This window comes from Colias eurytheme, chromosome 21 (genome assembly GCF_061535395.1).
Source record: "Colias eurytheme isolate Ceu_HAF_F1 chromosome 21, ilColEury1 Martin Lab GWU primary, whole genome shotgun sequence".
Classification (NCBI taxonomy): Eukaryota; Metazoa; Arthropoda; class Insecta; order Lepidoptera; family Pieridae; genus Colias; species Colias eurytheme.
The window spans coordinates 7,666,268-7,678,553 of record NC_143000.1 but is presented as its reverse complement, the minus strand read 5'-3'; the positions used below and the strand labels follow the sequence as shown (position 1 = coordinate 7,678,553).

Below are 12,286 nucleotides of genomic sequence, written 5' to 3'. Positions count from 1 at the left end.
TAGTCTTGACGTGATTAAGTAACAACTAACAAAAAAATATACAAATTAACATCCAAAGTTTCGCATCAGCTTTACTGTATTAGTGATATCTTCCACTCTTGACTTTGACTGAGAAGAATTAGGGTTTATAACTTCTTTCAGAAATAGTACCTTTCATTTCTGGGCATGATGTAATATCTACGTCAGCATCAAATTCTATCTAAATCAATTCAGTAGTCCGCGTTATTGATTACCATTTCATTTTTTCAGAGTAACAATATTTATTGTTATTTTAAAGATTATTTATAACCTGTATTATTTTGTAATAAAGTAAACATTACGAAATAATAATAATTATTAATAATGTCTAAGTAGTTGTTGGAAAGAAGATTATTTGTTTATAAGCAAGAAAATAAAACCAATAAATCAACAATTGAATAAATGTATAACAATATTATAACTGTATGACGACTCCATACATGTTTGTCCCGAGTCGGCCAGCGGCAGCGCGGCGAGTTTGCAAGAATGACTTCGCGCACACCCGCGTTCGCGATAGCGAGCTATTAGACTCCGCCCGCCAAGCAGTGGATTTTTTTTTGTGTATCGTCTTAAAGTACAGGAGCTCTTTAAACAGTACTATTTCCAAAGTGGGAAAGAGATAGAGCGCTAGACCGGTCATCTATAGCGCCGTCACTTTCCCTCACTGGAATAAGTACTGCTATAAGACGTAAAGGTAACCCCTCAGAGCTTGTGCGAGATTAATGCTAGCACTGGGTATTTAAAATTAGCTCGTACTTTATGCACGTGTATAAATAAAGTACTGTCTACTAGCTCATTAAGTACTGATTAAGTTAATCATGCTAGAAAATAGCCCATGAAATTCTTTAAAGCGGCTTAAAAGGAAATTGAAAAATCGTACGACTATTTCTGGATATAGTTAGTCATTTTCTGCTAACATAAAAAATGTCAGTGTATTAAAATTTTAGAACCTTTAGAGATTCATTCAGAATTTGCTTTACGCAGGGCTAAAACTCTTGATGAGTTTTCTTTGTCTATGCCACGTTTAATGCAACGATTAGAAAAACAATACAATATTAATAACAAGACTTTCAGTTAGTCAATAAAATATAACAATAGTCTTCCGTGAAGAAGAAAATCATATTAATGTTTTACAAAGAACCTTGTAAAAGTATCCACGAGTCACGACATATCTCTTACCAACATTACCTATAACATCATAAATTCCTTTTTTAACGAAACATAACTTTATGAAGAAGTATTAGACGGGAAAAAATTTAAAATCAATTACTATACTAACTGATTGTAATTAGGAGAAGATGAAGGTTCTCTAGTGAGGACAAGGACATAACTTCACGACATAGAGGGGTCATGTCATATAATATCATGTTTGGGCCACACACCAAGGTAAATGTGAACACGATATCATTTCAAAAGCATATAACAAATAACAATTATCAGACACTTTCGGAAATTAACCTTGGAAATAAAAATTACTTTTTTCGAGTTCAATTTAAATAAATGAATAGGTATATATTTAAATTTAAATACATACATTAATTTTGTAATTTAAAATGTATTCGCTTTTCACCGTGATAAGATAATAATTTCCATTTTCAATTCAAAATAAAACTTAATTTGAACATTAATCTACGTCACATGTAAAAACTCCATCTACCCACATAATCGAACACAATAGAGAAAACAGTTGAAAATTCGAAGGTTCACGTCAGTACCTCTTTGTACTCCGGCGAAGGCGGTCGTGGCGGGTATTTGGACGCCATTCTCGCGCCCGCACCGCAGCCCTGTGCTGCGGGCGGCTCATCTTCAGGGTAGTACAGGTGCACGAAATCTTCCGTGTCCAGGAAAGTATTGATCAGCATGCTCTAACAGTAACAGTCACACTTCGCACTAAACACTAGCTATCGATAGAGGAAGCACGTCGAACGATCTTAAAGTTCTATAACGATGCATCTTTGCAATAAATATAAAACGTTAATATGTAATAAATAATATAATCTACGCGTGTATAATATGATCACAATAGAGTTCACATCCACAGTGTTTTTTTATCACTACGCTGTCGCTCAAATTCCATCACTTATCTGTTAGAGGAAAAAAACTATTTATTGCATGGTTGTCATAATACAATAGATATTTTCAACGTTTGGCGCTTATAATACGATGCTGGCTTGCGAGGATTTCACTTAATGTTTTTCATAAGAATCAATTATGTATTCAAACCTGTTTAATAATTTATAATTTATGAATATTCAAGGTATTTTATTATAAACAAAAGCAAATGAAATAGTCGTTAAGTATTCTGATAAAAACAGGTTTCGCTTGTTGATATTTCTATAATCTATAGAATATTATTATGCGAGTTACAATGCACTTTAGGGTTTTCACATTCCATTTTCCGACTAGAATATAATCGTAAACGATAAAATATTGTAAAATAGTTGAGATTTATGGTCTATTGTTAATGTTTCTTCATTGAGACATCTGTTGAGCAGTATAGCGTCATGAACATCAGTCATTTTTTGCATAAATAAACATGGATTGCATTTTTGCCATCACCCTCTACTTCCTTAACTAATAGCCTCACTATAATGAGTCAAAGCAATCTTATTATACGAACATGTAGTTCTGTATACAATACATTACAACAATGCTGTAAATGGTAGTTATCCTACATCCACGTTTCTCCCAGAGCCTTACGTAAGTGCCCGACTCACACGCGAGCGCTGCATGTCGATCGCCCTTTCGACATGCAATCATAATGTGCATTGTATATTGTTTATCCGTCTATTGTATACAATACCTACGTTATCTCTAATACACTTGTTCCTTCAACATCGGTCAATGACCAGGGCAGGCGTAATTTTGTTGTAAAGCGGGGAAGAATGAGATTCATCTCTTCATTCTTGATAAGTCCGTAAGTTACACTTTTTGTTAAAAAAAACATTATTGTTATTAAAAAGCACCCCAAGATCTTATCAGCTTTATTGCTCAACTTTCATTTTAGTCAATATTTTATCTTCCTACCCGATCCATTTTCCCAAAAAATCTGAAGTAAAAATGCAAAATAATAAAATCTTCAGCTAAATTGAAACGTTTATAGTAAACAAACTATAAAATGGTGAATTATAACTCTTTAAATATTCAATTTGATCACGACCTCGTTATTCCCGCGACAAAAGCCGTCGCTTCCATATTTAATTCATTGCTAACATTTGTACCTATTCCTTGGTCGTCTAATTCCTTATTAATCCTTCAAGTATGTCAATCTGATTCTACGTGTATGTCTGCTTAACCTTTATGATTGTCTATCATCATCACATCAAGAGATACATCTCTTAATCATATAATAGGCAACCTTTTCGACCTTCCTCATCCTTATGTAACGTGGCTATCAAGCGTGTCCTCTGATTGTATTGGTATAGGTTAGTTTCGTGCGTCAGTTACAAATTGGTCCTTATTTGAAGGTGTTAGAGTCAAAAATTTCACTTGATGGGAATAAATAAATGCGGAAACCAGTCGACTCGGAGAAATAGGATCGTTCTACTTGGATTACACTGCTACTGGTGTTGAGTCGACGTATTCGTAAACGACTGCTGGATAATTACTACCTTGATACTTATTAGATTTATCAATCATTTCCTATAGAAAAAGTTTTCAAATGGTCTTGTAATAATCAAGCGTTCGATTTCATTTACCTCGATATTTTGTTTTTATGTGTCCTGGCCGGTCCATTAAGCATTCATTATAAAAGTACTACTTGCAGCTAATTGCTCTTTTAAATGTATATGAGCAATAAAATTATCATAAGTGCAACGGACTTGCATAGTTTATTTTATACCATTAAACCTACTTAATACATACTTACCGTAAATATTATTCTTATAATAAATTATCTAAGTAAGGACATTAAACTATTCGATGGTCAACTAAAGAAATCTTGTTTTTGTCGTGTTGGTTTAATATTTAGAAATCGCTACTAAGGGATAAGGTTGCGTATACAGTATGAAATCTTTGTTTCTCTGTACTTTTGCTTGTATGAAATGAATTCATTTATTCGACTTTTATTCTTTTAGGACTATCTACCTCTGATTCTTCATAATATGAATATACACTTCATATTTTGAAACAATGCCTTTCCAAAATCAGAACAGATAATACAGTGAAAGATCCGAGTAAAGACCCGTAACTGAATTGAATTTACATTATAAGTGGATGAACTTTGATTCCGCGTAGTTTCATTTACTATTGCGTTGGTAAACGTAAACATCTGACGGATGTAAATGATTATTTTTATTTTTAGCAAAAAAATGCTCATTAGTATACTTCATCTATACAAATTACCAAAAATTGAGTTTGATTGTAAAGTTAAAATGCGGTAGATATAAGTTAACAGCTGCTTTGTTAAATGAATTTGAAAGGACATAATATCAATTATGCAATATCTATGCAAAAACACCTATAAAAATCTATGCGAGTTCTAGAAAAATCTCATCTAACCATCGACAGCTTCAATCACGTATTGTTATTTCTTTAACGTTCGACACATAAAAAAATTATACTTGACGTCATGAATTTTTCTAACTAGTCAAGAAGTGCTAATTGCGAATATTCGTGAGTCCTTAACATGCTGTTAATGATGCTAAACATACGCAATATATCAAGCTTACAATAGCTTTTATTTAATTTCAATTCATTAATTAGCTAAAGGTTCTGTAAATCATACACATTGTCACGGTCACGAAAAATCTTAATTAACTTCTTTTAACCGAATGTGAATTCTCAAAAATTGATATTACGTAATTTTGATGGTTTTAGGACCTCTCCTAGGTACGTTAAACTTTTCGGATATCCATCCATCCGTAATAAAGGTTATCGTCGATCCCTTATGTTTAGTATAGCATGTACCTACCTACCCAATTTTCAGTTCAACAGAAAGTTCCCGCTTATAACTTTTATCATTTCAAAATTCTCGTTCTAAAAATCAATTAAACATCATGCTAATTCAAAACTCCCAACATTTTATATCTTATACCGCATCGAAGAATTAGGAAACAACCACAGATGGTACGAATGAATGAGATAAAATGGCAAAAATATTTTTTCCACTTGCCATTATTAAAGGATGTAAATTGTAAAGAGTACGAATCCCGCAGACACTTGGCGGATGCCCGCTCCAATTTTATTGCGTGCCGGCGTCGGAATGCGGTCAGCGGCGCCTATCGCCCTCATACATCGACGGATAAAATTTTCCAAGTGGAAAACAATTAGAAAATCAGTTTTGCACCGTTGGGATGTTTAATTTGTAACGATTTGTGTGATTATCTCAATTTTCAAGATAATAGAAGGAATATTTAAGATGATAAGATGCGCTTGAAAAAATAGAGATTAAAAAGACAAAAATGCTTCATATGATAAAGCACGACTAGCCAAATTGATTGCAAAGATCAAGATCTTGAAAATATACAATCATTAATTTAAGGCGTAAATATACCATTTTATTTGTAGAACTAAGACAAAAACATTAAGCAATTACTCACGGTGAGGAATACAAGGATCTTGAACACAACGATACTGAAGTTACAGTTGTACACAATATAAACTAATTAATTCGTCAACACGTCCTGTTTATTCAGGATTCTGCCAACAATAAGATCAATAGTAACATATAAAACCGTCTCCAATAGCTGGACCGCAAGCATTATTCAGTTGCCTCTCATTCACCATTCTCAGGTTACACATCTAACCGACATTCCACTGAACCACAATACGAGCGAGGGATATTAGAGCTTAGCACTTTTGCAATAGTGGATTTTTTCGCAGTTCCAATTCGACATTTTTGCCGTTACTCTTGGCGCGGTTTGTATTTCTGAAACACGAGAATCTACCGTGACTGCATTTTAGTTTGACGTCGCGTTTCAAATAGACCGACACCTAATACAAGAGTCTAAAATTGCAACTGGAATATAGTGTTACATTTGTACACGTATTTGTTGTCTCATTCGTCAATTTAAAATGTGGCATGTAATCGAAGCGAGACATCGACTGATAAATATTCAATTTCATTTAAATCTTCAAGAAATAAATATGGCGATGACAATGTATGAGGACAAACCTAATCATTTTAGAATATCTAGGTCATAAAGAGTTCGCAAAACATTTTTATTACTTCCCTGAGATTTAATTCACCTCCAGTCCCAAGGCTTCGTGATATCATCGCGAAGAACATCACGTAAATACGTGCATTTCGTTCCGAAATATTCTAATCACAACCTTCTGCAAGTATTAAATACGAAAATAACATTCACGATATCATAATGTGTACAGATAGCAAAACAAAGGCCAAGTGCAGCACGCGGTTTCAACATTTTTGTATTCAATTGAAACCTTTGACATCTGTGTTTAATTTCATTGAATAAATCAAATTGTCAAACATGTTTTCACTCTGTTGGATAAAACAGAACCATGTTTAAGAGCAATCAAGTTTATGAGATTAGTAGAGCAAGGTCGTTTTCCCAGTCAAATGAATATGGAACGACCTTGCCAATGAAATTCACTTCTTGTGTCCTTTGTTGTTGTATTTACCAAACTAATTTACGTAGAGGTATAACGTTAAATGTCTTCAAAGGTCAACTATAGGCAAACGATGACAACATAGGTAAATAAACAAGTTTTTAATATAAGCATCATAATATATATGCCACATTATATAATTAAGGTTGGACTTTGTGAGACTAAACAGGTATTTATAGCTTGACAAGTCTAGCAGTATTCTAACAATCTCGGTTGTTTCAATTATGGGGAACAACAAGCATCACAAAATTATTTCTTAATACCTTCAACTATGAAACTCATAATCGTCTTTTAAATTGATGCACATTGCAAAACCCATGAAGCTGTAGCATATATTTATAGCGACTTAAAGATAGCAAGCACGGTGTAACTGGCCAATGGGGAGACACCACGATGCGTTGCGCACAAAACAAGTACGAGCGTTACAAGCGTCGCGTTCCGACCATGACCTTCACCGGCGTACAAAGTTGTAAATAATAAATTGCAAGGAACTATAAATAACAACTCGGCCATTAATGTACGATTAAAATTTGTGTCGGACACGAAGTCTGGAGATGTTGAGAGGACAAAGAATTGGAGGATGATTATGCATTTTCATTTCTTCGGCGTTTCATTAGTCATCCAGCCAATATACCGTTCCGTATAGTACCCGTTGAAGAAAATGAAAATAGTGCATTCGATACAAGGTACATCACAGGAGTATTAAATACATTATATGAATTTGTATGCGTATCGGACATTGTCTAATACGTTAGTACATCCTTTAAAAGTCAAGATTGAATGAATGGATAGTGCCGGTGTTAACACTTCCGCGATGAAAGGTAAAACAGAGAAAACAACCTTCAAGACAGTGACCAATACAATTACAAAAGAAAACGACAACACTCCTACGATGTCATAGCTATATATACGTTATAAATAAATTGGTTAGATAGTTTTAGATCGCTAATCACATGATTGTCTCGACACATAGTATTGGTTCTACACAAATATATCTAGTATTGGTTCTAAAATGTATCACAGTATAATGTAGGCTAGTTTCACATATAGATGTTCATAAAGCGAATAAAATAATTAATGTCTTTAAAACATTTGGTACGGTCACATTCTCTGATAACAAGGTCATCTAGATATTATCAATCGAGGCCACATTTGTCCAACTGCACGCATGTTCTTTAAAGACCAAAAGCAACTGATTGCAGTAGTACACTGGGGTAGATCCCTTTAAAAATAATAAAAAGTGCAAAAAAATCGCAGTCGGATGAAACCCATTAGAAAAGGAGGGGAATATGATGAAAATTAAAGGAAAAATAAATTACGGTCAATCCGAGTTCGGGAAAAGGGAGGGGGGAGCTTTTAAGATAAAAAAATGGTTTCTCTTGATTTCCGACAAAACTACAAGTCCTACGGAAAAAAGTTCAATGGCAAAGTTGTAGATAATAAAAAGATCTACAACTTTTGTATTGATAATTTTTTCACATAACCTCAAAATTTAGGTGTAAAATTTAAAAAACCAAGTTTTTGGTTTTTTATTTTTATCTACTTCAAATTTTTTTTTTTTTCTACGAAATTTGGTGGAAACTTGCTTTATTATGTCCCAAATACACTGTAATTTATTTGACTGAAAATATTTATTTTTTCGCCTTATTTTGAATTAATACCAAAAAAACAACCTAATTTTCAATCGAAAAGTCACCCGTCAAAATATCAGCTTTTTTCAAAAACTTTGGGAGCCTTTTATTCATCAAAATCTCTACTTTTATATGGTGTAAAAAAAATAAACCTTACTATAGTAAATGTTCTCAGGAAATGCTTACAAACAGTGTCATAATTAGCTTTTACTAAATCAGGCACACTTCTCGAACTCTATATCTTCTCTTGTATCGGCTTTTCGGTAATATTTCAAAAGAAAAAAAATTATCTGTTCTAAGTATAATATTTTACAGCATATTCAAAAGCAAAATGATGTCGATAAAAACATTTCAGGTAGTTTGAGAAGTGTGCCTGATTTAGTAAAAGCTCATTTTCACACTGTTTGTATGCATTTTCTGAGAACATTTACTATGGTAATGTTTATTTTTTTTTACACCATATGAAAGTAGAGATTTCAATGAATAAAAGGCTCCCCAAGTTTTTGAAAAAAGCTGATATTTTGACGGGTGACTTTTCGATTGAAAATTAGGTTGTTTTTTTGGTATTAATTCAAAATAAGGCGAAAAAATAAATATTTTCAGTCAAATAAATTACAGTGTATTTGGGACATAATAAAGCAAGTTTCCACCAAATTTCGTAGAAAAAAAATAAATTTTGAAGTAGATAAAAATAAAAAACCAAAAACTTGGTTTTTTGAATTTTTCACCTAAATTTTGAGGTTATGTGAAAAAATTGTCAATACAAAAGTTGTAGATCTTTTTATTATCTACAACTTTGCCATTGAACTTTTTTCCGTAGGACTTGTAGTTTTGTCGGAAATCAAGAGAAACCATTTTTTTCTCTTAAAAGCTCCCCCCTCCCTTTTCCCGAACTCGGATTGACCGTAATTTATTTTTCCTTTAATTTTCATCATATTCCCCTCCTTTTCTAATGGGTTTCATCCGACTGCGATTTTTTTTTGTTTCAAAAATTATCTACTCTAGTCTATAGCCTATTGCGGTTATAATGTGAATAGTATAAATAACACCACGACATTTAATATAACGGATATGTACACAAGTTATAGGTATTTGCGATATTTCCTGAATCAAAGCATAAGATTTATGTAGATTAGATTGTACGAGTTATGTATGGATATAACAATTCTTATTTTTATTTCCGCTGTTCAACACATAAAGGCATAACTAGTTATTATTGCAATACTATAATTCTCCTCATTTAAAAACCTTGTTCAAGTGAAAGTTGATCTCGGAAGGAATAACTTCCTGAAAAGAAGAAGTGATAACTCAAGTAGTATTTTGGGATAAAGCTCGCCAGTAATTTACTTGCTCGCAAGTCTTGATTATCTACAGAAGTCAGAAAATTGTTCAAATAATAGACCAAATATATATCAATGAATAGAAAACAAATAATATTGTGGTCCGATATGCTATGAACTTTATCATGGCAAATGACCGAGGTGATATGGTTGCGCGATAAAAATATTCGACTGTATGGTGACCCAGTTCCCTACAGGCCACTCAAAAGTGTGTGTTTGTTTATCACTGAACTGGAACACTGGCTTCCTAAATACAAGTTACGTGTTAAAACTGTTATCTTATCAACAAGAGATAATGATAGTAATGTTTATATTTATGCAATTAATATTCGCTGTACGCTCTTAATTTAGGATCATTGTAAAAGTTCAAAGTTTCAAGTTAGTAGTTAGTTTTTCGTGGTCTATACCACGTGACCATACAAATCGGTAACGATTTTCTAGGAACTCAGCTGTAACTTTCCAACCTGCGCATTAGGTTTTGCAGCCACGTGGCTTGACCAAATACTACAGTATATTATATTTTAATTGAGTCTACAACTTTACAATCAGACTCTTAGTGTTCTATATGAATATTTAATGGGTGTTTGAAAAACATAGTTCATTCAATAAAAATAGTATAGCGAGTTGTGTCTCAAATATTGTAAAAGTTCTAGTAAAGACTTGGCTGTGCAAAACATTAGTGAAGAACGTTTTTTCTTTACTTCTGTTGTACATGCAGAGTTTAATATAATACAAGTTGTTATAAAACCGGTGAAATGCCGAAAATCCGCAATAGATCTGTTAACCAGACATGCGCAGAAGGTTCTTTTGGCCACGTGGCGTTTTCCAGTTGCATAACCTCTCAGTTCTCACAAATACGATATGATGTCCTGCCAATGTGTATGTCTAGACTGTATTGATGCATAGCATATTATGTATGTAGTTAGGAGTTTTGCCACGCTGTACGTTGCTATGTATGTATTTTAATTGCAAGACCTATTACAATATTATAATTAAGTTTTTCTGATAATGAGATAGATTTTTCTTATCAGATTTTAAGTCATTATATAAATCGTTCTTACCGCAAACTTAATTAATAGTAGCATACAATTATTTACGTTATCAAAATGTTGTGTAATAAAACATGTTCATGTTATGATTATATTTTAAAACTTCTTTCTGAGTTATATTCGATATGTTTGTTTTGACTTTACGTAGTCATGCAAATATTGCAAGCGGTTGCATTGTGTTAAATCGTTGCAATTGTTAGTAACAGACCAGATTTCACCCATTCGCCCGTACCAATAAGTACCAGGAAGCAAGAAACGAGAATGTGTAAGGCCACGCCTACAAGCCCTTATAGTATAGTACTATAGCCGAAGTCAGCCACGTTGCACCGCGACACTTTCATACTCAAGTTCTTTTGCTAATATGCACGTGTATAGCAACTTGTCACCTTATCTAACAAGTGAATGAAACGAAATTCCAACTGAAAGTAATAAACTTTGGAATGTAACTACTGCTACTGCTAGGTACAAAATAATGCCACAAAAAATTCACAGATTCATTCACTAATTTACGTCCAAATGATGAGCCAATGTTTTGTACTAGTGACCTCGTACGTAATCACAATATAAAGTAATAACAATCGAATATTTTGAGATCTTGCAAAACGGTATAATTATTGAGGAATGTTATCAGAATATTTAACGGCGCGCGTATTATAATTAATCCAGCGTGTATAATGATGTAAATATTTTAAAGGTGTGTGTTACACAAATATTTATTGAATTAAATGTGTAAAAATAGACTATTTGATCGAATAATTTTGTTTCATTAAGTAAACGCGCCATAATGTACTGTAGACGCCACGAGTACACCATGCCGTGGGCCGACATATTCGGCTCAATAGTGATAAATTCTGATCGATCACCACATAGAAACACAAAACAACATTCTTTAGTGCAACTGTAACATGTGATACTGTAATTTAAAGCATTATTTCCGCCAGCACCGTATTATTTGTAACCATGTGTCGAACACGTCGGCGCACAGTGGATCCAAATTCAAGTTTCATGGACCTAGGATTCAATATCGGTCTATCGCGCTGATTTTTTTTTTCAAGACAGATTTTTGAACACCGATCAACTTTTTCTAATGGTAAAAATCCCCTAGGCGTATAGTTTTTGAGAAAAAAAATTGTTGAGTTTTTTTTGTATGGAGAAAAATCTTTATTATTTTTTTTCTCGCGTTGCTTTAAATTGCGAATGCTTAGATTCATATATTAAGTAAGTCCGGATGATATAGTATCCAGAAAAAAATAAAATATCTGCATCGACTTGCAACCCCGCGCAGGAATGATCGATAAAAATTTCAATTTTCCTATGCTCTTTTCTCTTGTATTACCTGCGTTTTGTTGCTCAATACTTGCTTATTCGTACCCCTTTATGACATTAATGAATATTGAGAACATTTCAGCCCACTAAATACGTTAAGTTATATTTTTATATCTTAAAAATTTTCAAAAACGGGCAATTATAAAATAAGTCACAGTACAACGTAACCCGTGCCTAGAAACCAATTAAGTAACGACAACAACCTATCTGGAATGCGGTGTTAAAGCATCTACAGACGCTCCGATTTGGTTGGTGCCAACCATCCGACCACGACCAAATCGGAAAGTGTAGAGAGCGGTCGGTCCGACATAATTATTATTAATATTGGTTTGACGTGGTCGGATGCGAG

The 12,286-nt window shown here is 33.3% G+C and overlaps 1 protein-coding gene across 1 annotated transcript in view; it reads right to left on the bottom strand.

Annotated features, from left to right (window-relative positions):
• LOC149899292 (phosphatidylinositol-3,5-bisphosphate 3-phosphatase MTMR4) overlaps positions 1-12,286 on the bottom strand; it is a 53,979-nt gene that overhangs the window by 39,325 nt on the left and 2,368 nt on the right. The window contains exon 2 of the mRNA XM_090114351.1: positions 1,734-2,102. Coding sequence (XP_089970477.1) covers positions 1,734-1,880 — 147 coding nt within the window. The 5' untranslated portion in view covers positions 1,881-2,102. The remainder of the gene's footprint in view (positions 1-1,733; positions 2,103-12,286) is intronic.